Source organism: Rhododendron vialii, chromosome 3a (assembly GCF_030253575.1).
Source record: "Rhododendron vialii isolate Sample 1 chromosome 3a, ASM3025357v1".
NCBI lineage: Eukaryota > Viridiplantae > Streptophyta > Magnoliopsida > Ericales > Ericaceae > Rhododendron > Rhododendron vialii.
In genome coordinates, this window is record NC_080559.1 from 32,360,060 (window position 1) to 32,385,137 (window position 25,078).

The following is a 25,078-nucleotide window of genomic DNA, read 5'->3' on the forward strand; positions in this document are numbered from 1 at the left end:
AAAAACGTGATTATGAGAGTTTTAAAGACAAAATTTGATTATGTCTCTTTAGAATAATATGATCAGAATAATAAAATCTTCACACCCGTTCAAACGGATTAAAAATTGGAGCACTTCATTTTTTAACCATATTTTTTAATATATAAACAATTTCAAAAAATTAAGTATTCAAATTTTCACTCCGTTTGAATCAGTGCAAAAATCTTGTTATTTTGATCATATTATTCTAAGGGGTCGTAATTAATTTTTATCTTTAGAGCTCTTATATCAAATATATGCTCTTTATTTAGGACCATGTGGAGCAAAAATGTGATTATGAAAGCCCTATAAACAAAAATTAATTATGACCATTTAGAATAATATGATCAAAATAACAAGATCTTTGCACCGATTCAAACGGAGTAAAAATTTGAGTACTTAATTTTTTGAGACCGTTTATATATTAAAAAATATGGTTAAAAAATTAAGTGTTTCAATTTTTAATCCGTTTGAACGAGTGTGAAGATCTTATTATTCTGATCATATTATTCCAAAGAGACATGATCAAATTTTGTCTTTAGAACTCTCATAATCACGTTTCTGTTTCATAGGATTGCAAATAGATGGTAAATATTTTTTTTCCTTAGCAAAACGAAAACGTTTTTGCCAGTGGGTAGAGTGGGTAGGGGCTGCTGCGCCCAGGCGGGCAGCAGAGCCCCCGGGTCCTGTGAGTTGAACAAAGAGTTCAATTCCTAACACAAACTTGACAATACTTGGCATCGGCATTGGTTTGACGAGTCTTCAATATTTAAAAATAGTTGCCTAAGAATTCTAATTTGTGCACAAGTTTTAATTGCGTTTGATCTTGGGGTTTAGTGTCTGATTTTTGCAGCGAAAAAATGCTTAGAAATCAAGGATCACTATGTACCACTCAAAAGTATCACGTGTTTGAAATAACTCAGGGCAAATTAAAAAGAGTTTTAAACTATGCCGAAATGGCGAAATGGAAATTTTGGATATCAAACATAATTTTCCTGTTGAGAAATTGAAAGAAGTAGGGTCAATTTGTCAGTACATGTATGTGCCAAGAAGAGCAATGTGCATAATGTTTGGGGAATATTTATAATTATTGTGGGAGAAGAAAAGTAGTCAGGAGATTCTATTTGTCACCCTTTGGTTTTATAAGCAATTAATCTGTCCACACAAACAATCTGTGCATAGATTGCACATAAATTTTATTATGGGGTTATTGCGGGCTCCACACAAACAATTCGAATCGTTCAATAAATGTAAAATACTTTTTCAAGGGTCCCCACGAAAAATAAGCTCAATTCGATACCTATAGATGCTCGATCTAATCATCTAACTTTTCATTATCCATAAATCTGAATGAAAATTTAGATGATTGGATCTAATACTTATAAGTATCGGCTTGAGCTGACTTTTTACGGAGACTCTTGAAAAAATATTAACATTTAATGAATAGTTTGAATCATTTGTGTGGAACCTATGACGGACCCCACAATAAAATCTATGCACAACCTACGTACAAATTGACTGTGTGGTTAGCAGTGTTGACAAAACAAAGTATGTACCAAACTTTTAAAATGGGTGGGGACAATTTAAAATTTTGAAGTGGGATCTAAAGAAGCATAATTGGGGTGTGAAATATCCGGACTCAGGGGACATGCTCGCCCGAGCGTACTAGCCCGTGCTTTGCCCAAAAACGGCGTTGTTTTGGGTAGTTTTGGATATACCTTTTTAGCCCTCAACGGCAAGTGCAACTTTGTTCACATTTCTTAAAATATGGTGAATGTTATCCTCATTTCTATTGGTTGAAATAGTGTGGATCCCATCACAAAGTGATGAGTGATGTCATGCTTACCATGCAATACACTTTTTGGTAAGCATGACATCATTTTGTTGTGGGTTCCACACCATTTCAACAAATAGAAAAGAACGTAATGATTACCCTCTTAAGTGGAGGGTGAACAAAATTCAACTCCCCAAAGGCCCTGTTTGGTGCAGACACTTAATTCCTCTTTTAGGTTTTTGGATTAATTTAGTAAAACTCCAATGAAAGAAGTCTACCGAAAGCCCTTGTTGTCTTATAAAAATCGAAAAATGGGTAAAGTGGGTTCCAAATGGTTAATGGAAAAATGGGTTCCATTGCGTAGAAAACATACTAAGCTAATTGATCACAAGAATAAAAAAAAAAAAAAAGAATTAGCATCTCGCATATCCTTCCACAAAACTATGGGTTCGGAATGATTTATCTACTCAGGGGTTTGGAATGATTTTAATTACGTTTCAGTTAAAACAAAGCTCTTGGAGGCTAAAACGGTGTATCCAAAATTATTCCAAAACGGCATCATATTGGGGCATAGCACGAAGGCTAACACGCCCGGGCTAGCACGCCCGGGCTAGCACCTCCCGAGTCCGAAATATCCTTGGCGAAAGAAGAATGTCAGTGGGGTGAATTGCCCCAATTTTGTCTCTAAAAGTCCCTCTGCCAAATGTACTCAATGCTTATTATTTTAGGATCTAATTGAAAAATTAATGTAGTGTGACTGGATCCTTGATGTTTCTACTGATATTAAGGAAATTATACGAAAATTATTCAGGTACAAGGTTGGAGTGCAAATGCGGAACTAACTGATACAAATGGGATCAATATTGGCCAGTGGAGCGGTAGCCAAATTAGTAAGCACCATATACCCCCATGCACAAGATCAATGGTCAAATTTCATTAATAACATCTAACAACTACTAAAACATTTTGCATGTTCCTTAAAAAAGAGGGATCAATATATATAATTGACCCTATTGACTATATAATCTCACTTGAAAATAAGATTAAATGTTTTTTCATATATTTTGTTCCTATGACCTCACTGAAATATGTAATTTGCTCCAACGCATACGCCCATCATTTGAGCATTATTTGGTTATGGGATTTTTATACCTAAGCCACCATCCAAAATTTCTGGTTCCGCCCTTGTTGGAGGAGCTATCGATCGGGAGAGAAAAGTGGAATAACAACGAGCGAGAGACCTTTCATTTACATCCACGAACTGAAATGAACTAGTTCTTCCCCATCCCCTAAAATGAAGGACTTCCAATACTCCAAAGGCTATACTATGCCTTTTCAACTCTCTCTCTCTCTCAATCTCCCTTGGTCTTGAATGATTCATTGTCCTAATTAAGCCACAAAACCTGATAACAAACTTAACTTTTATCCAACATGATCAATTTAACCACCAAAAAACAACGGCCATTCCTATCCACATGGACTTCCCTCTTCCCAAATTTAGAGCACCAATGCCTATAAGAGTCTCGGGCATGATCTTCAGCAAATCAGTCTCTCTATCTCTATCCCAATCTCTTGGGAACCCATGTGCATTGTCAATAATTTCTAAAAAAAAAAAAAATCCCACCATTTTCATTACCTTGAAAACGGATTATCAAAAACAAGTAAGGTATAAACCTTCTTTTGTCGAAGATGAAAGGAGGCAAGTTTGTGGCCGTGGGTTTCTCCGGTATCCTCGTTGTAGCGGTGGTCATCGGTGTCGTTGTTGGGTTTAACAAGTCCTCCTCCTCGTCGGGCGATTCGAACAAAGGCGATGTCTTATCGACGACATCAAAGTCCGTCTCCGCCATTTGTAGCCCGACGGACCACCAGCAGGCGTGCGTGGACAGCCTCAGCGCGGTTGCCAACAACCAATCCGCCACCCCTAAGGACTACCTCCAGGCTGCCCTCCAGTACACCGTCAGCGCTGTGAAAGCTGCGTTATCGAACACTACGGCTATCGGGAATGCAGCCAACGATCCCTTGAACAAGATGGCTGTGGAGGATTGCCAGGAGCTCCTGCAGTATGCGATCGACGAGCTCCAGGCCTCCTTTTCGATGGTGGGCGACAGCAGCTTGCACACCATGAACGACAGAGAGGCCGAGCTGATGAACTGGCTGAGCGCCGTGTACTCGTACCAGCAGACATGCCTCGACGGGTTCACGCAGACCGATCTCCAGAAGGCGATGTCGGACGGGCTCCTCAACGCCACCCAGCTCACCGAGAACGCCCTGTCCATCGTCTCGTCCATTTCCCAGATCCTGACCGCGTTCAACATTCCCCTCATCAACACGACCAGCATCTCCAACGCAAGCTCTCAGCAACGACGCCTCCTCGAGGCATACGATGAAACCGCAGGGGGTACCGATCAGTACCCTACGTGGCTCTCGGCTGCAGACAGGAAACTGCTTGCGCGGGCGAGCCCGAGCAGTAACATAAGGCCCAACGCTGTGGTGGCCAAGGACGGGAGCGGGCAGTTCAGGACCATTGCGGCGGCGCTGGCAGCATACCCGAAGAACCTGCAGGGGAGATACGTTATTTACGTGAAGGCAGGGATCTACGATGAGTACATTACCGTGGAAAAGAACCAAGTGAACATTTTCATGTATGGAGATGGACCCAGGAAGACAATGGTCACCGGAAGGAAAAGCAATGCCGGTGGCGTCTCAACATTCAAGACTGCCTCATTCAGTTAGTCTCTCTCACTTTCACTAATCGTTTTGCTCTTTTATACTACCTTGATTCTTCAAACTTTTTAAAGTTCCCACATACTATTAGCAAAATATATTTTTAAAGGGTCCCACTTTGGGAAATACTTAATTCTTCAAATAGGTCCCACTCTCGGGGGTCCTGTTATCTCGGATAATAACATCAGCAAATCAAATCAAATCCTAACTCTGCATCTGCTTCCGAGTTCATTTATTCATGGAAGAATATTTTTTGATTGGAAATGTCTTGTGTAGGTGCAATTGGAGATGGGTTCATAGCAAAGGCAATGGGATTCCAAAACACAGCCGGGCCACAAGGACACCAAGCGGTGGCACTCCGGGTCCAATCCGACAGGGCCGCCTTCTACAACTGCAGGATGGACGGGTACCAAGACACATTGTACGCCCAAGCCCACCGCAACTTCTACCGCAACTGCGTCATCTCCGGCACGGTCGACTTCATCTTTGGCGACGGCGCCACCATCATCCAGAACTCACTCATCATCATCCGGAGGCCCATGGACAACCAGCAGAATACCGTGACCGCCCACGGGCGCGGCTACGCCAAGGAGACCACCGGCATTGTGATCCATAACTGCCGCATCGTGCCCGAGGGCAAGTTGTACCCGGCGAGGTTCCAGATCCCCACGTACCTGGGGCGGCCCTGGAAGGAATATTCCAGGGCCGTGATCATGGAGTCCACGCTGGGGGACCTGATCCACCCCGCGGGATGGATGCCCTGGCAGGGGGATTTCGCCCTCAACACTTGCTTTTTCGCAGAGTACGCGAACCGGGGACCGGGCGCCGCGACCGCTAAGAGGGTGAACTGGAGGGGGCACAAGGTGATCACCAACCGGGCTGAGGCTCTTTCCTACACGGTTGTGCCGTTTATTCAGGGACAGTCGTGGCTCGGAGCCACGGGTGCACCATTCTTCGTTGGTTTGAAATACTAGAGTGAAAATATACAAAATGTGGTGGTGCTCTGGTGAAAAAAAGAGTGATTTAATTTAATAAATGCGGAGAGACTTTGAGTCATTATATTTATATATATGTGCACTTTTGACCATCTTAATTATTGAAAGTTTTGGATATGTTAATTTTGTGGTACATCATGTAACGTTGAAATCAAACTAGTACAATATATTTCGAATATTTTTGAGTTGTTCATTTCATAGACTCGACTCGCTTATATATGGTCCATTCGAAACTTCAAGTGGTTTAGTTTCCTTTGACAAATACTCCGTATGACTATAGTTCAAATAGATTTGTGGGGTCTAACCAACTTGATTTTTGGAATATTAACGAATGATTAACATGTTAAATCCGACAGAATGACCGGTTCAGATTGTCAAATGAAATCATAACAAATCCTATTTTTTGCAACATGAACGATCGATGAGGAATTGTTTATATGAGAAGTTCCCTACTAGATGTACCATAGGATATTCAACTCTTATCTTAATAGTAGAGGTGACAAATGGACGGGTTTAAACGGGTTGTGGGTTAAATATGGACGGGTTTAAATATGGGTCAATAATTGACGGGTTAAAATGAATCGGGTTAAATATGGGTCAAGACATACCTGACCCAACCCGACCTAACATGTTTCCTTCCTTTTCTATCCTTTTTTCAAATATATAATAACTAAGACCTCGAATTTTTATTTATTTTAATAAGGGAAAATGACGGCCAAGAACATGTTTTGATAATTAATACCCGCTAAGAACATTTTCAATATTAACAAATGTTGTTAGCATGTCCTTGGCAGATATTAATTATCAAAACACGTCATGGACTGTCATTTTTCCTTTTAATGAGAAAATGACGGCCAATGACATGTTTTGATAATTAATACCTGCCAAAGACATTTTCAACTGTACATAAAATCCGTCGATCACCTCAAAAAACAAGTATCGAAGCCATTTTAGGCTTAAAATTGTTGAAATTTAGTTATACTTTATGTTTGTCCCGTAATTTTTGGAAGGGAAAATAAACAACGACAAGATAAAATTTTGTCTTTATTCAAATGAACGGTATTTTAATTATTTTTTTCTTTATTCAAAAAATTATGAATTTTGGGCAAATTTTTTTACTTTTCCGATTCTTCTCGACGAGACAAATCAATAAGTCACAAAAGTTTGACGAAAAATAAACAGATGCAAAAAAAAAAAAAAAAAAACAAACAAGAAATTACTTTTACTTTTTTATCCAAACCCAATTGAAGGTTTGAAGCAATTAGAGGCTCGTAAATACTTAAAGAATCAGTTTTTTCCCATTTCCAAACAACAACGTAATTTTGACGAGGCGGAAAATTTTACCACATAGTGCTCGCTTGGCGCACCCGAGCTGTCCATTGTGTTTTCGGACGGTTCGAATTTGAAGAGAGAAAAATGAGAGAGAAAGTGTTAAGGTGAAAGAAGAAAAATGATTTTAATCCGAGCCGTCCAATAATGTATTGGATGACCCGAATGTGCCGAGCAGGCACCGAAAAATTGTTGGTGGCGGTGTTCATTAATGGAGGACTAGTGGTCATGTGATGAGATTCAAAAGACAAAGCATTAAAGGCGTTGAAGGGTTCAAGGGTGGGAGTGGTTGGTTGGCAAACAATACATGAATTTGGATGAAATCATATTACCGGACCCAAATTATCACCTCTAATAATAGTCAATCTAATTTGATTAAAAAAGAAGAAGTTAATCTAATTCCGGCTTGCAAAACAAGAGAGGGTGTGGTGTCAAATGCCGTTTGACACATGCCTTCTCTCTCTCTCACACACACACACATTAGGTCATGTGGCAAACATCATCAACTGAAACCAACAAGGATGTAAATTGAGTCAAGCCAAAACTATTAATAAATAACTCTCTCTCTCTCTCTCTCTCTCTCTGTGCTGAGTTCGTCTGGAGTAGTATTTTAAAAAAGATCTCACAGAGATTCTGTAGCGCGGAAGATGTAAAAATACTCAACAGAAGAAGCGTGACGTGAGTGACTAATAAAAGGGGAGAGTAAATATTTAAATCTTTCTCGTCAATCGATTAGGGCGCCGCTATTCGCAGCTTTTTATTTTCTCTCATAGCCCGTTAAAAATTTTCAATTATACTCAACAGTTAGTTACCGAAATTGAGATATATTTTCAGCATCCAATTACCGAAATAAAATATTTTTTTCAACAGATATTTACCGAAAATGTATGTTCGGCAGTTGTTTACTGAAAGTTGAACATATTTTCGACATGTAGTTACCGAAATATAATCTTGTTTTCAACAGCAATTTACCGAAATATTATTTATGATTTTCAACAACCATTTACCGAAATGTAGTGGGTTATGGGAGAAAATAAAGAGCTGCGAATAGCGGTGCCCATCGATTAATACACTCCTACTAATAAAGTTAATTTCTGTATCTACACAAATCAAAATAGACAATGACGGCTTCAGTGTTTTAGTTCAGCGATGACAAAAACATTAAAAAAAAAAAACTGTATGCAAAGCTCTATATAATATATATATATATATATATATATATATATTATGATTGAAAATGAATTTTTCTTGATTTATTTTATTTTGTTGAGTTATATTATTTACATACTCACAAATTTAAGTGAAGTTTTTTTTACTTTAACTATTCATGAACAATTCAGTGCCGACAATATGAAAAAGTATGAAAGAAAAATCAAATTATATGTAACAAATACGGAGTACAATTTTTTAGTGCATTTTCAAGTCCAGATAATTCTCTTAAACCCCATAGGTGGAGCAATGCTTTTTTTTAGTGCATTTTTAGTGCAATGCTTCTTTTTTTTTTGGCTGTAACATGTATACAAACATGTTAGCCTTTCATTTATTGATTCCTAATCCCTCGCTTTTTATGCAATCTATTTTTTATTATCAGCACACCTCTTTTTTTTTTTTCTTTCTATTCGTGTAAATTTATTGAAAAATGATTAATGAGAGGATAATATTGTAAATGTATACTATTAAAGACAAAAAAAAATACAAATATAAAAAGAAGAGTGGGGAAATCCGTATGCTAGAAAATACAAATCTTATTATATCTTTACACAAAAGCATATTCTAAAAAATAAATGGCAAATGTGAAAAAAGTCTGAAAGTAATTTTCTATAGATATTACTGCCATGGTAAGAAAATAACAATAAATATTGACCAGGGTTAGTCATACAGAAGTGACTTGGGTTAGTCTGGTTGGTTGATGGATTTGCTTCCCACTCAATTGACCAGAATTCGATTCTTGAAATTAAAAAATTATTTTCTCGTGAATTTTCTAATCGCAACGTGAATGATTTGCCTTTGATCAGATAAAAAAAAATGATTAATTAAACTGCGTAAACTAGTTTTGACAACTCTCAAATATTTTCTTTCATCTTCGTTACCCACTCCATGCCCCACAGAAATAAAAACCTGTGTCTGTCAGTTACTACTGTGAGTGTTCGCTTGTTTGTTTGTTTGTTTGTCCCTTCCTGTTTTTTCTTAGCTGGTGAAATTGATTCCCTATTACACCCTCCGTTCACTCACATGCCTAATAGAAACGTCTGCATCAATCTAGCATGGCAATTACCTCAAACCTCTGCAACTTGCAGAGCTCAGACCCACAACAAATTATGGGTTTGGCTTCCTATCGAGAAACCCGTTTGGGGGTTTTTCAATAAACTACCCCTCCTCCTCCTCGGTTGCTTGTTTCTCACTATTTGTGGGTCTTGTTTAATCTAAACCTGCCCCCCCCACCCTTTTGTTTTTGCTTCAAGTCATCAATCTATTTATTTATTCTTTATTTGACTACTGTTTTTAATATTTCTTGCTTCGTATACTCGAGGAGGTTGGGATTGAGAGAGTTTTGGGGTTTAGTGTTATGGGTCTGCAATTGAATTGGCTGGCGGTGAAGCTCTTCGCCATTGCGCTTGCTTTGGTGGTTCAAGGATCTACAGGTGATTATTTTGTTCCCAGTATTTTTTGATCATATGTTAATCAACCCAAGTTTTTTTTTTTTTTTTTTTTTGTGAGAATTTTCTTGTGGGTGTGATAACCAAATTAAACCAAACCGAACCTTATGTCCCAATCAATTGGGGTTGGCTTCTTGTGGGTGTGATGATGTTTCTTTATTTGTATCGTGTCTCTGTGCGTGTGCATATTCGGACGATTATTTGGTGGTTTTGGTATTAACTGCCAAATTCTGTTTAGCCAATGCTGGATATGTGATCCAATTTCTTGGGAACCAGCTGATATTTGCTCACTCTTACATTCTGTTTTGATTGCTTTGATTCCCACTGATTTCAACTGTGTTTTAAGTTATAAGGATTAAAGCGGGATTATTTTGTCAAATTCCCCTGTGGTGTGTTGATTTCTTTTGATTGTTGCTATGTTTGTGAATTGAACAACAAGTTGGTGATCTGGGTATGTCAAATTGTATATTGCCAATTTAGATATGATTTCCACTTTATGGGAAACATGTGGATATGTGCTCTGTGAATATATAAAGAGTCTGTTTTGAGTCTTTTGACTAATTCGTAGGGGATTTGACAGTCAAGGTAGATGTCGTTTTTGTTGATTACGTTCTTCAATATATTTGTTTTGCTGGGGTTTTTCGATACATGAAGTTACTCAAACTTCATCCAGCAATTCTTTTCTTTGAGGTGTCTATGAGAAATGTGTCTTTTGGAACCTTAATCTGAACTGCCAGAAGTGTTGGCAGTTTCCCTGAGTCTTTTTGGGAAGCTACCGCCAGCCATATTTGAAGACGTGGATTTGTTATGCAGTTTCTGTTAGATTAGCTACTCAGCCTGTTTGCAAAATTTGCTTGTCCATAATGGTTTGTCTTCCCCAATTAATGTGTTGTATAAACAACCTTTCCCCGCCTTCTCCCTTCTTCCAGAACACTAGTTACCGACAGAGAAGTTAATAGATTGTTAAACTCCAGTGGAAGCAGAAAAGGTCCTCTCTTATATTCATGATAGAATTGGGCTAAGTAAAGAAACCAGGATGTGTATCCTTCAAAAACGAAGGAACGAGGCATACAACGTACCCATTTAGTGAAACGAGTCTTCCTCAGTGTCTAACTCAGTACTTTCCACAATTTGCAAATTTTATGTTTCCAATAAGTTATGTCAGCGAACCATTAGCATTGTGGTTATTGTCAGGATATGGCATTTCCCCATCTCCAGCAACTTTTTCTACAATTCCTCCTATCAAAGAAGGACCCCCTGATCATGCAAATAGAAGCAATGCACCTAGTCCAGCATCTCAACCTCACGGTAAGATTCCATCATACTGGTATGTCCATTTGCTTTAATAACACTTCATCCAACTCTGATTTGAAAAGTTGGGATCAGTTTTACACCCGCCACCTTTGCTAGCACCCCTTGTGTCACCCCCAGAACCCCAACCGATCAAAGGGGTTGCACCATCTTTGTCCCCAAGTACTCCTACGGTATTTCCGCCACAAAGTTCTATTCCTCCACCATTAACTGGTCATGGAGTTGTACCATCACTACCACCGAGTGTTCCTGGAACAAAGGAACCAAAGAATAAGAATCCCGTCACTTTGCCAGTTGCTCCAGGTATATAGCTGAATGTGGTGTTATATCGATAATGAACTATTTGTGGTTGAAATTGGTCCTAAAATGCGTGTTTTGTTTCATCATGGATAACCAGCTACATTGCCTCCAATGAAATCTCCAGAAAATCCACCAACCTTCTACCCCATTGTGCCAGGATCCATGCCACCAAGTTCTCGTCAAAACAAAGCACCAGACAGTAATGCTCCTCTGTCCGTGCCGAGCGTTCCGGGTACGTGATTTATGTGATTTTGCTAAAACGTCTCTTGCATTTAAGGTTGATTCTAAATTATACCAGTTGATACTGTATACAATTACAGTACCAACTACATCACCACCAAAGGAACTACCCCAAAAGCCACCACCACCCAGGGAGCCAATTATGCCTGGAGTACCACCATCGAATTTTCCTGGTACTCACCATTCCATGTTAGGTTAATGTGATATCTCTCTAGAAGAATATCTCCGGTTGAAATTATACCTGACACTCTTTCTTCTGTTGATATAAAGCAGTGCCCGTTGCATCACCTTCAACCAAAGTGCTGCCAATTTCACCCACCAGTCCCCCTCCAATCCCCATGGAACCTCCATCTCATTTACCCGGTATAATCTTATATAATAAACTTTACTTACTTAAAGTTTTTGGAAAAAATTGTTTTGGGTTGTGATCATGAAAGTCTTTATCTTCAACTAAATGTGAATTTATAGCAGTTTATCTAATCCCTTTGTATGCCTTATGACTAGCTTCTTTGGGTAATGATTGCGGGAATTTATAGCATTCTTGTAACTTGGCTGCATTATGTTCTACATCGTTCAGTTCTGCGAAGGAGTCATGTCTACATAGTAATTGTGTGGGATATTATAGATACTTTCTTTATACTTGCTGATATGTGTCCAATCAAATACTTTGGAATCAGGCCTCCTCTTCCGGTCCCAGAAAACGAAAAAGTAAGAGCCTATAGAAGGAAAATTAATAGGGTCCAATTATGATGGAAGTATACGGCTGTAGAAACAACCTTCTTTTCTTGTGCAAGTTCTGCTAAGAATGCAGAATATTTCGAATAAGTCATTAGGAGTGCTTTTGACATACAGAATTTAAGAAAAAAAAACCCTGTTCTTTAGAAAATTGTTGAAATATCCATTTTATTTTTTCTGAATGTCAGCTATCTTTTTCCTTTCAGAATTCCATGTGTTGATTTATCTATCCTATCTCCATGTTTGTGCTCATAGATATGTGGCTCTAAGCCTCTAACCATGGTTGACACTGGAGAAATGATCTGTTTCTGGTGGATTTCACCCATAACAGATAGCCCTTGATAGTGTCATAATATAATAAAATTTTTTGCCAGCTCCAACTAGTTAGAATTGGGTTGTTGAGTTGAGTCGACTATAATCCGGAAGCTGTGAAAGAAATTTAAGGGGTGTTAGGGATTCGAACGTCCTCACATCTCAACAAGGGGCATGTGTGAACTATATCAAAATCAATCTGTTGATCTTGTTTCTGAATAACTACTGGATTGGTACTGTCGTGCTTCTAGAATTTATGTTGTCTATTTCCTTCAAGTGCGTTCATTTCTAAATTGGTGCTATATGTTTATAAGTTAGTGTAGATATCAAACTTTGACCACCTCATCTCTATTTTTCATCTTTGTGGAATTTCACTACTACTAGACTGATTTGGATATAATTGAGATGAACATGTTTTTCAGAACCTGATAATTCTCCTGTATTAACTCCTTCACCAAGTGCCACGTGGAAAAGTGCTGGCATCCCAGTTGCTGCACCTCCAAATGAAACACCCAATCAATTTTCTCCAGTGAACCCTTCCCCCCAAAAGGGTATGTTTGGAAGCTGTGTATTTCTTGTTGTACGGATTGGTTTTAGATGTCACTGACATTGCTGTCAATGCAGCTTACCTGGTTCTTTTCTTGTTGCAGGTCCTTCCATGCACAAAGCCCCGAGGCATTTTAACAATTCTGTTCCTCGTCTTTCATCTCCGATGTCTCCTCCTCCAAATGTAGAGTCTGATTCTCCTGCATTACCTCCAATCTCAAATCACAAGCATTATCATGCGAAGGATAACATCCCCAATCCTGCTCCATCATCACTTTTGCTTCCTCCGCCTGCTTCAAGTCAGCGAGGTTGGATATTTGTTTTAATACATGTCACCATTTTTCTATTTGTGTTTGAACTAGTACATATATCACTAAGTTCTTTTCCATAATCCTTGATTTTAATATTGCGTAAAGGTCCTAGCTTCGCTCCAGCTCCTTCACATCCTCTCAAATCACATCCAAAAAGTAGGCAAAGAGACAATGCCCCTCCACCCATGAATCGAGGTATGTAAACTCTTGTGAAATTTCATCTCATAAGACCTATGTGCTAAAGTGATGTTTCCCAACCCTGACATTGCTCTTACATGGCATGTTATTCTGTCTTCCCATTGTACTCTCCCCTTCCTTCACCAGAGAGTCATGTTTCACCTGCACCTGCACCATATCCAACAGCTCCATCTGGACAAACTAACTGTAAGAAAATCTTCTTTCTTGTCCTTTTTCTGATGGTTAAAAGAGACACAAGTTATTCAAATTTTCTGTATCATTTACTTTCTAATTGGTTATCCATTGGTCATGCTTGTATCGCTAGTGCCCTACCTTTTCCCTAAAATTTCTCCTTCTGGATCTTTGCCGAGGAATCCAAAGATGCCAATCTCTCCTCCAATTCGCACGCTACCACCTCCACCTCCTAATGAAGGTACACAAGTTCTCTCACTTTATTATGTCCAGTATTTTCTTATTGGTTGCCGATATTTAGTTTCTGATTTACAGCAGAATCCTAAAGTACAGTTCTATCCAATTTGTAGATTGTTCATACCTAGCATGTGTGGATCCACTGACAAATACTCCTCCTGGATCGCCCTGTGGCTGCGTGTTGCCCATGCAAGTTGGACTGCGCCTGAATGTAGCATTGTATACGTTCTTCCCTTCGGTATCAGAACTTGCTGAGGAAATTGCTGTCGGGGTCTTTGTGAAACAAAGTCAAGTTCGCATCATGGGAGCAAATGCAGCTAGCCAAGATCCAGAGAAGACGATTGTCCTCATTGACTTGGTACCTCTTGAAGAAAGATTTGACAACACTACAGCATATTTGATATTTCAGAGATTCTGGCAGAAAAAAGTAGCAATAAGTACTTACCTGTTTGGAAATTTTGAAATATTATACGTGCGTTACCCAGGTATTTGAATTAGCCTTCATTATCCTTGATTTATTTCTGCATTATTAGTTTGCTAATTGTTAATTACTAAAAGTCGTACAGGTCTTCCACCCTCTCCACCTTCTAGCATTAGTGTTATAGATGGTGCACCATATTCTGGGCATGACAATAATGGAAGGACCATACATCCCCTAGGGGTTGATGTTGGAAGGCGGAAGCATAAAAATGGGCTTAGTGGCAGTGTCGTGGCCATCATAGTTATGTCAGCCTCTATGGCCATGATTTTATGTTGTGCAGTTGCTTGGGTGTTGCTTTTCAGACATAGGGACTGCCAACAGGATTCAACTCAGGCCACTTTACCTTCCCTGTCAAAGCCATCAGGTAATATACATGATTACTGTCACAAATCCAGGTGAAGAATTGTAATGTATTGCCTAAATAGATATATCATGCAAGACTACATAAAGACGCGTAAAAAGGATGGAAATCTCTCCACGTAACTGCTAAAAATTGGTTGCAATATGGTGACTTTTGATCCGGAGAATGATGAAAACAATTGTCATTGCCAAAAGTAGTTAAATGAAGTGTTCTCGTAGTATTATTTCTGGAATATAGCCACTGGGTTAATTTGTTACTACCGATGGTTTCAAGGTTCGAAAGTATATTTATTGCAGGGATTACTGCTTCTATGGTTGGGAGTGGGCCTACTTCTGCTTCACCATCTTTTGTGTCTAGTTTTGCAACTTACACTGGATCTGCTAAGACTTTCAGTTCAAGCAACTTAAAGAAAGCCACCGATAACTTCAATGCCTCAAAAATACTAGGTGAAGGTGGTTTTGGTCGTGTATATAATGGTGTTCTTGAAGATGGGACAAAAGTAGCTGTCAAGGTTCTTAAGAGAGACGATCAGCAGGGTGGTCGTGAGTTCTTGGCTGAAGTCGAAATGCTTAGCCGTCTTCACCACAGAAACTTGGTGAAGTTGATTGGGATATGCACCGAGGAACGAAGTCGATGCCTAGTTTACGAACTCATTCCAAATGGCAGCGTTGAATCTCATCTACATGGTACAAAATTGATCTTATTGGCCTTATTCTTTCGACCTGTGTAATTGTGAAAGATGTATGATCTCATAGGATACGTAATCAGATTGGACTAGTAGTGTGTGAATTCATAGTACACCACAGTCCCATGGTATTGTATATCACATGTTTTGTGGATATTTAAACCGGACCACAAAATTCTTACCGCTCACAGGATATGGGTTTCCTTAAATTTGTAGTCCAATCTGATTCTTTAATCCGTAAGAAACAAAGCCGTTGTATTTAGATTCTTACAGTTCCATTCTAACTCTCTGTAAGTGGGTATACTTGAACATATTTTGCTTGCTCTCAGGCGATGATAGGGTAACTGCTCCACTTGATTGGGGCTCACGGGTGAAGATAGCACTAGGAGCGGCTAGGGGTCTAGCATATTTGCATGAAGATTCAAGTCCCAGAGTCATACATAGGGACTTCAAGTCAAGCAACATCTTGTTGGAACATGATTTTACACCAAAAGTGTCCGACTTTGGCTTGGCTCGAACTGCATTGGATGAAGAGAACAGGCACATTTCTACACGTGTCATGGGAACTTTTGGGTATTTTCCTATCTGATTTGGCGTGTATTTGGTTTCTCTGTACTTAAACTCTTTTTGCCGTAATTTTTATCCCTGTTGTGTATTTAACTTTTTGCTTTGCTTAGTTTTAGCTTCCTCATAGGCTCTGCTCCTTTTGATACATCAGACCTGATGGACGGCAAGATATAGTCTCTGATTCTTAACCTCGGATTTTGATGTGGTAGGACTAAGTAGTTCAATTGTGACAGTTCAAAATCTACCATAAAAAATGAGGGGGAGGATACAATGCACACTATTTGCTCCCCACCACAATCATTCTTAAATTCACTGCAAAATATTTGCATATCTTCTCACTGTGAATTCTCATAACAAGGAAAAACCACAAATGACTTGGTCTTTTAATTTAGGGTTTGTTAGGATACACCCCTCATAGCAACACCACGATGGTTTCAGACTTCTATACAACCCCCGTGACTTTCTTATGGTTCCGTATCCTGTAGATTTCTCTTTACAATGATTCACTAACTGAGCAATCACAGTTGCTCCTTTCTACCATTAGCAGGATTGGAGAAGGAAATGGTAATTAAACATCTTCTGAGGAAATGTGGGATGCAAAATTCATGATTCCTTAACCGGTCAAACTGTCATAGTTTGGTGGTCAAACATTTCCTACCAGGATCTAAGGCCATTCACTTACTCTTTCAGAAACTTTGTGAATTCTCTGTGGCTCTTGCTTCATAATACGGATGTGTTGTGATTCCACATGATCATACACTAATCTATACCTATTTTCCCAAACAGATATGTGGCTCCTGAGTATGCAATGACCGGTCATCTTCTTGTGAAGAGTGATGTTTACAGCTATGGAGTAGTCCTCCTTGAGCTCCTAACGGGCAGAAAACCAGTTGACATGTCTCAGCCACCTGGTCAAGAAAACTTAGTCTCATGGGCCCGTTCACTACTCACGAGCAAAGAAGCGTTAGAATCTATCATAGACCCATCTCTGGGACTTGATTTCCCCTTTGATAGCATTGCCAAAGTAGCGGCTATCGCTTCGATGTGCGTGCAACCGGAGGTGTCACACCGACCTTTTATGGGTGAGGTTGTTCAAGCATTGAAACTAGTGTGTAATGAGAGTGATGATACTAAGGAATTCGGGTCAAGAAGTTGTAGCCAAGAGGATCTTTCCGCTGATTTGGATGCCAGGATCAGTGCCAATTCAGGACAGTTGATAGATCCTTTACAAAACCATTCCCCGGTTTCCAACTATGGTTATGGATCTGATGTTGAGAGGGGAATTTCAACGTCAGATTTGTTTGGTTCGTCTAAAATGCTTCTGAGATCTGAGTCGTTTCGGAGGCACTCGAGTTCAGGTCCCCTGAGGAGTGGAAGGCGGAGGCAGCTCTGGCAGAAAATGAGGAGATTGTCTGGGGGCACCGTGAGCGAGCATGGGGTGTTCTTTGGGTTATGGCCTGGGTCCTACTGAATGTTTCCGCCAGTCTCTCGTGTTTGGATCTTGGATTTGTGGAGGGGTATGGAAAACAGAGGGAAAATCATGAATTCCTTTCTTTCTTTTTCTTTTGCCTCTCCAAAGCCCTTCATAAATCCAAAATCCCCAGTCTTGTTGAATCCACTTTCACCTGTAATTTCTTAGGACTTCTTCAACTTCTAAGTGAGAGCAAGCACAAGGGCCACCGGTGAAGATGGATTATTTTCTAGGATTGAAACTGGTGGAGACGTGAAGTTGTTTGACGGATGGTTAACAAATTTTGTTGGGGTAGCATTTGAATGCTGGGAAATTTTGCGAAGCACACAATAAGTATTGAGTGATACGGGAAGCGACTTTCTTGATCTTGATCACCGCAATTCAACTGAGCTTCCAAGTTGGCCATACAAACAACAATAAGAAGACGGTGCGCATTTTTCGGATGGTGGCATCAAGAATTATTTTGTTTTTGCTTATGATTGATGAGGTGAGAGTTTTCTTTCTTTCGAGGAAATGTGCAGGTTGTGATATTGAACTGCTTCTCTTTTCGTAGTAGTTGTAAATATTGAAGCAATGTTTTTATCATCAGTTTCGAGTTTTCTCTGTCATTTTCATTTGTCTTGCTGATATGCACCTTAGTGAAAAAAGAGAGTAAGGAAAAACTTTGGAGGTCACAGGGAATGAATGAAGCTCAGAATTAGGGCGGTTAAATGAATCAAGCTAGGTAGATCTCGATTCGTATTCCATATGCTGAAAATTCATTCAAAGATCGGTTTGTCTAGTAAACAAATAGTGCTCAAACACATATTTGAGTTCACTGGGTATCCAAATAAATCTTGAACAACCAATTACTTGGCTCGATAACTTCTAATGTTAAAACAAAAATGAAGCAAAAATGAAGTTTCCGGAGTTCGATTTGTATTGAGCTCATTAAAAGCCTGGTTAAGTTCCTTATATTCCATTCCTCAAAGTCCAAACTATTTAGGGCTGCAAACCCGAGCTTGGCCCGTTTATCATGAAAGCCAAATATTTGAGCTCAAGCTTTAACAAGCCGAGCTGAGTCATTTACCAAACGAGCAGAGTAACCCTTAACGAGCCGAACTTTTGTCGAAGGAGGTGAGCCAAGCCTAGCCTTAACGAGCCGAGTCAAGCTCGCGAGCTACTTGATTCGTTTACAGCCGTGTAAACAAACCCTTTGCCATGTTTTTTTTCCCTTTTTTTAAATAAATAAAAAAAAGCAATAAAAGGTGACGAAATCGACTTTATCGAACGGCCAAAGTTATTCTGCCCACATTCGCGTGCATTTAACGGCCAGGGAGGCGAGAGAAACCACGAGCCTCCATGTAGCGTCGCCGTACTGAATCATCATGAAGTCTTACATACATATATTCAGAGGACTTTTCTCTCGAGTGTGGAGTCTTTCAGACAGACAGAGAAGCCGATCGAAGATCTGAAAAATGGTACCAAATTTCTCCACTTTTTTCTTCGAATTCGTTTCAGTTTTTAGTTCCTGTTTTCTGATCTTCGCATTCTGTGTTTTCCCTTTGCAATTGAAACAGGGTCAGTCAGTGAAACCCATATCGAGCCCCGTCCCCGACGAGTGGTACCCAACCCTAGCCGTTTTCATGCTCGCGATCGGCCTCGTCGTCACCGCTTCTTTCTTCGTGTAAGCCATCTGATCTCTCGTAACAATAAAAAAAAGACTGATAAATTGGGCTTGGATGATAAGAACTTGTTTTTATTTATTTGTTATTGGGTATTGGCCGCTTTGAAGAATTAACGGAGAAAATGCCGCGTGTGTAGGAAGATTTTAGTTCCTTTTAGTAGAGACATTCATCTAGGCTTTAGTTTTGATAGTATATGCTAATTGGATAGTTTCAATCACGAAATCGTCCGATGGACACGGGTTCTGTTGGGATTTTAGCAGAAGCAAACCAAGGCCGGGATTCAGAGAGAAAGTAGTAATTCGCAACGACAACAGATAAATAAAGACAAAATTTTGCATGGTTTGGCCAAAAACAACTTACATCCACGGGTCGGGAGAGATCCGTTCTTTTTACAGTTTTACTATATGAGAATAACGAGTACAAGTAAAATGCTTATGCTAAATTACATAACCAGCCCCTTGTACACCCACTCTCACCACCCAAAGAACAACTTGTTTCACCACAAGTATGCAGATCTTGCATTTTTCATCTCCATTGTTCTTCCTAAACACATCTAAATTGCCATTTATAGATACTACACAAGCAAAGCAAAAAATGCTCCCTATCTTCTTTGTCAAAGACTGAAAGCAAAGATTTCCATAGCGTGAAAAAGCTTCTGCCAAGTCCAAAGTCCAAGATTGGTATCTTCCAACTTGCGCCTTTATCCTTTGACAATGACTAACACGAGCCAATATTCTACATCATATATCTATTCATGTTCTGTATTGGAATGGGAATGGGTTCTGTTGTTGTTGTTGTTCTGTATCGGAATGGGAGAACATTTTTTGGGCTCACCCATATATTGAGGGTTTGTTGGGAACATGTGGTAAAGAAAAGAAGAGAAGAGAAAATGTTTACGAGGGAAATTGTGAAGAAAATGGATTACTTTCTCTTGTCTGATTGTAGAAAAAATTGAAAAAAAACTACTTGGAAAAGACTTCTTTGGCTTCAAAAGGAAAATGGGAAGAAAATAACGAAGTCCATTTTAATTGCCTTCCTCTTTGTGCTCCTTTTTTCTATCTCATTTTGGTTGTATACGATTGACTGGGATCAAAGTTTCAGTTTGAGTGGGAGTAGGGTGAAAAGCCAGAGATGAAAGGGTCAAAGTCTCTATTGCCGCGTTGCACATTGAGATGAAGGGTCTGAGTCAGCGATGCTGGTGGTTGTTTGGGTAAGTGGGAGGTATTGTGGGTAGGATTTTGTAACGTGAAGTAAGGAGGCGGCAAAGAGACCGTTATATAAAAATAGTCTATGCTGTTTCAATAACATGTGTATTGGTGGGATGCAAAGAGGCCGTTGCAAATCCTCATAATTTCAGGATTGTCTGATGACTATTATGCTAGAAGGATGGCAATTGGCAAACTATACCTGTGTGTGCACGTAATTGGATCATGATTATGGATCCATGATTCTAACTTCTGGTGAAAATCTTATAATTTGGGTGTGCTTAACCTGTATAATTTTGTGATTGTCCAATTGCTATTATACTAGAAGGATGGCAAACTATACGTATGTGCACACACTTCATCTCATGGTGTTTAGGTTTTGGATTTCACCGTCAAGCACGTTACACTTGAGAGAGAGCTAGGGAATTGTGAAGGGAATTCATCACTGACTTTTTCTGATAATTGGTGTGGCGATACTTATAAGTTTGCAAAGTAAATATGATTTTCCCTGGTAGTAGGCGTTGCGCTTATTGTGGGTGTGGTGGTTTATTTCAGGTGTGCCAATTATTGTTGCTATTGCTTTTCTACCCAAAACTAAAGCATGTGAAGGGTAAAAAGAAATAAGTTAGGAAATATTATGGAATAATACGAATCCACATAGCTTAAAATCTTGGTGAGCCCAAACATTCTCCCTTTTTTTTTTTGTTCGTGTAATTGTGCTTTGGGACTGTTTCCCCACCTGAGACTTTGTGTTTGAAATTTGAATTGGCCTTGCCTGTTGGAGTTAAAATAAGTATGCAACAAGTATTTGAATTGCTGTAAAACTCTACTGATAAAGGCTGCTTCGCCCCTACTAATAGTGAGGTTGATCGCTTCTCCTTTATCAAAGTTGTGCTTTCTGATGGATTTACATTTGTAACTGCAGCTATGAAGCAACCTCTTCAAGGAAAAACCGCAGCCTGGCAAAGGAACTCACCACTGGTGCTGTTGCATCTGTTTTCTTGGTATGTTAGCTGCTTTTAATTTGTCTGGTGGTATTTCACGTTAATAACCTAAAATGCGTTACTGTAAACCTGAAAATTTGTACGACTGTGTTGATAATGCCCTGTCTCACATAGTTTGCGGATAGGTCCAATATTACCCTGTCCGCGGCGGGTTCACAGGTTACGAGGAGCTCAAAAACCCTAAGCAATCCATTATGACGTGATACCTTTGTTGCTATTGTGCAGGGTTTTGGATCCTTGTTCTTGCTCCTTGCTTGTGGTGTTTATGTTTAATTTCTGCTCGTCAGTGAACCGAGAATGATTTGGTTGAAGAAGGATGTCTTTTTTGGTAGTATCAGTTAAAATTTCTAACGCTGTCTTAGCAGTGGGAGCTCAATGAATTGCTGGTTGTGTTTTGGAAGAACTTAATTTGACAATTCTCTCTCTCTCTCTCTCTCTCTCTCTCTCTCTCTCTCTCTCTGTGAACGCAAAACAAACGCATACTGCGAATTGAAAAGTACCAACTCCGGACCAAAAATCACAAGACTATGCAGTGCATTGCATATTGGCATGTGGTCTGAAGGCAAGTTCAGATATACCAAGAATCTATGGTACAGTCCTGGTATTCAAAATCAGAAAAGGTAAAATTAATCAACTTTACGGACACTGACTGGCATCAACCATTAGAATTTAGTCCTAACGTATACCACTTGAAGAGCTACAGCGACTCGACAAAAAATTTACGAACGATTTCTTCGCGATCCTTGAAGTATCTGTTTGTTCTGTTTGTTCTGTTTATTCTTTCAAGACTTCGATGTACATTCGATCGCATGTGATTTGAACTTCTTGAGATCATCTAGAACCTTTTCTTCTGGCCTGTAAATCAAATAGCTCATGCGCCATATGACCATATCTGTAGAGAAACATCATACCGTTGCTGCAAGTTGAAATCGAGTATCCATAACAGAGATGAGAACAGCCTGATAATACCTAGCGTTCCCTACCACCCCCCGATTCACTAACGATTGTCGATGGATCGGCTGCATTAGACGTATATTCATCCGGGGGGCCAAACTCACTACAAGGTATAGTGAGTAATCGAAGCCATCTAAAAGTATTTTCAACGGTTCTAGAAAGAGTTTTCTATTTCCTAGAAGAGTTTCTTTAAAATTCAAACTGTTGATTGTTGAGATAGACGGCTGCGATTACTCAATACATCCTGTAGTGAGCAAAATACAGGGCCCCTACTCCGATATTCATTCGTGCATACATATGCATATGCACACATAGCAACAATGTTATAACCACAAATACTTGCACACAGAAATACGCACCCAGGAGGTGTACTATGTGTGGGCCACATACATATTGTGAGTTCGCATTCAAGTGTTTGTTGTTTTATCATTTTTGGCATATGTATATATTGGCCAATTATTCAATACTCGGAGTAAACCATGAGCCATTGTTATGTGGTACTCTCTGGTTTACTTTCAGAGTCTCTGCAAATAAAAGGTATCCACCACACAATGTAGGTCATTTCTTGTCTTCCAACCGCTCAACAAAAGTGAATGATAAAATGACCTTACCCCCAAAATTTTTCGCAACGTAAATGGTTTGGAATACTAGATAGGCAACGTCACGTAATACTTCGGAGGAGCTGGATAATTGCCCGTATGTACTTTGAACATGACTATGGGTACTGATGATTGTGTGGTGGGGTCCCGCACTATTGATTTGTGTCGTTTAGTAATTTCTAAAAAAATCTTATCGAGGTGCCTTCATAATGATCAACTCAATTGGATAATATTGAGTACTTGATACAATCTTTCAATTTTTAAATTCAGTTTCAAAATTAGTTGAATTGTGGATGAAAAGTTAGACAGGTAATCAAGCACAGTTATTCAAATGAGCTGATTATTTCAAAGCAACTCGACAATTTTAAAATTAATAATGACTCAGATCATCATATGTACGAGACTTTGGAGTGAGCCCAGATAGCCAACAGTGCTCACTGCTCAGGTCCCCCGTTTTGCTTTCTTCAAAAATATATTTTTTTAAAAAGAAGGTAATTTCAAACTCAAATATAACAAATATAACAAAAATAATTTTAAATTTTTTTTGCACCGTTTAAAAGATCTCAATGAGATCTATCAAATAAGATCTATATTAATAGAAAAATAATTTGTAAAATACATAATTTTTTATCTTGAAATTATCTTCTTTTTCTTAAAGTTTTCTTTTCTTTTTTTTTTTAGAAAGTAGAACGGCCTCTGAGTACCCTTGGCAGCATAGTATTTTTTTTGATACACTAATGCCATATATACACAGGACACGAGGGCTCTGCTCTGCCATGAGGCACAGTACCCCCTACCCACACCCCCAAACAGTACCGTTTTAGAGGAAAAAAATTCTTAAGCTTTCTATTCGTAATCCTTTGGAGCAAAAACGTGATTATGAAAACCTTAGAAATAAATTTTAATTATGTCTCTTTAAAATAATAAGATCTTCACACTGGTTCAAACAAATTGAAAATTGGAGCAGTTAATTTTTTAACTGTATTTTTGATATATAAACAGTCTAAAATATTAAATACTCTAATTTTTAATCCGTTTGAACAAGTGCGAATATCTTATTATTCTAAAGGATCATAATTAACTTTTGTCTCTAGAACTCCCATAATTAAGTATTTGCTCTTTATTTAGGATTATGTGGAGCAGAAACATGATTATTAAAGTCTTAAAGACAAAAGTTAATTATGTCTTTTTAGAATATTATGTCAAGAATAATAAGATCTTCGCACTTGTTCAAACGGATTAAAAATTGGAGTACTTAATTTTTAAACGGTTTATATATTAAAAATATAGTTAAAAAATTAACTGTTTCAATTTTCAATCCGTTTGAACCAGTGTGAAGATCTTATCATTCTAATCATATATTATTCTAAAGAGACATAATTAAATTTTATCTCTAAAATTCTTATAATCACATTTCTACTCATAAAATTGCAAATAGGAAAGCCTAAGAATTTTTTTCCTACAAAACGGCACCGTTTGGATTTGGGTACGGGTAGTGGCCCATGAGGCATAGCAAAGCCCCCTCGTCCATATACACATGGGGAAATTATTCACAATCTCCTTTTGGAGTGTAGTACTCCATTAGTATTTTGCACTCGAGCCTCGTTTTCACTAACAAAAAACACTAAAAATTTAACCATTTTATTATATCGTTTTCATTAACAAAAAAATTTTAGAATTTTACCATATCGTTTTCACTAGAAAAAAAGCTGGGAAATTTTTTTTTTTTCTCTACAGTAACTCTACTTACAAACCTATCAATAACTTATTCACTATCAAAAAATAATTTGACATTTTTCAATAACTTATTTACTACCGAAAATACTTAAAAATTTCTCAATCATAAATAAAAATCTACAAATTTTTCATTACCGGAAACACCTCTCATTTTTTGTCTTTATTCATGTACTATTCCATACGTAGACGTATATAGTATAGCTAGGGTCTGATCTGATCTGATACAACCTGTAATCACGTTTTTGGGTCCCTCACGCATATCATCTGCGTTCGTTCGTAAATGGGATGATGATTATGATGCGATTCGATTCAAAACCCAAATGCTCTCGCTCTGCACACGTGTCGTATTATGGTTAATTTGGCCCGGAGTGGTCCCCTCCGGATGTGCGTCTGCTAACTCAACGTGAGTGTCCTTTCCCATGTGACGGCCAAAGGACCAGTGGACCACGCTACCTCTCCTCTCGTCTCCATCAGGGAAACCTGTTTGCC

General features: G+C 38.8%; 3 protein-coding genes across 11 annotated transcripts; all 3 read left to right on the top strand.

Annotated features, from left to right (window-relative positions):
* Window positions 1-3,324: 3,324 nt before the first annotated feature.
* Window positions 3,325-5,709, top strand: LOC131320067 (pectinesterase-like). The gene is made up of 2 exons (XM_058350626.1): window positions 3,325-4,520; window positions 4,793-5,709. The coding sequence occupies exons 1-2, from the start codon at window positions 3,482-3,484 to the stop codon at window positions 5,488-5,490; spliced, it is 1,737 nt and encodes a 578-aa protein (XP_058206609.1). The 5' UTR covers window positions 3,325-3,481; the 3' UTR covers window positions 5,491-5,709.
* A 3,279-nt stretch (window positions 5,710-8,988) lies between these two features.
* LOC131320068 (receptor-like serine/threonine-protein kinase ALE2) lies at window positions 8,989-18,031 on the top strand. Of its 9 annotated transcripts, none has more exons than XM_058350631.1 (16): window positions 8,989-9,482; window positions 10,692-10,805; window positions 10,884-11,111; window positions 11,233-11,340; window positions 11,429-11,521; window positions 11,619-11,711; window positions 12,818-12,946; window positions 13,046-13,249; window positions 13,358-13,447; window positions 13,577-13,636; window positions 13,755-13,862; window positions 13,972-14,343; window positions 14,425-14,703; window positions 14,997-15,386; window positions 15,715-15,958; window positions 16,739-18,031. In XM_058350631.1, exons 1-16 carry the CDS (start codon window positions 9,407-9,409, stop codon window positions 17,421-17,423), a joined length of 3,273 nt encoding a protein of 1,090 aa, XP_058206614.1. In that variant the 5' UTR covers window positions 8,989-9,406; the 3' UTR covers window positions 17,424-18,031. The 9 variants fall into 9 exon arrangements, with proteins under 9 accessions (XP_058206614.1, XP_058206613.1, XP_058206615.1 ...); XM_058350630.1 differs by having other exon boundaries at window positions 10,908-11,111; window positions 11,206-11,340; XM_058350627.1 differs by having other exon boundaries at window positions 8,990-9,482; window positions 11,206-11,340.
* A 697-nt stretch (window positions 18,032-18,728) lies between these two features.
* LOC131320073 (uncharacterized) lies at window positions 18,729-21,715 on the top strand. Its single transcript, XM_058350640.1, has 4 exons — window positions 18,729-18,883; window positions 18,983-19,089; window positions 21,221-21,299; window positions 21,525-21,715. The coding sequence occupies exons 1-4, from the start codon at window positions 18,881-18,883 to the stop codon at window positions 21,570-21,572; spliced, it is 237 nt and encodes a 78-aa protein (XP_058206623.1). The 5' UTR covers window positions 18,729-18,880; the 3' UTR covers window positions 21,573-21,715.
* The last annotated feature ends 3,363 nt before the right edge of the window (window positions 21,716-25,078 follow it).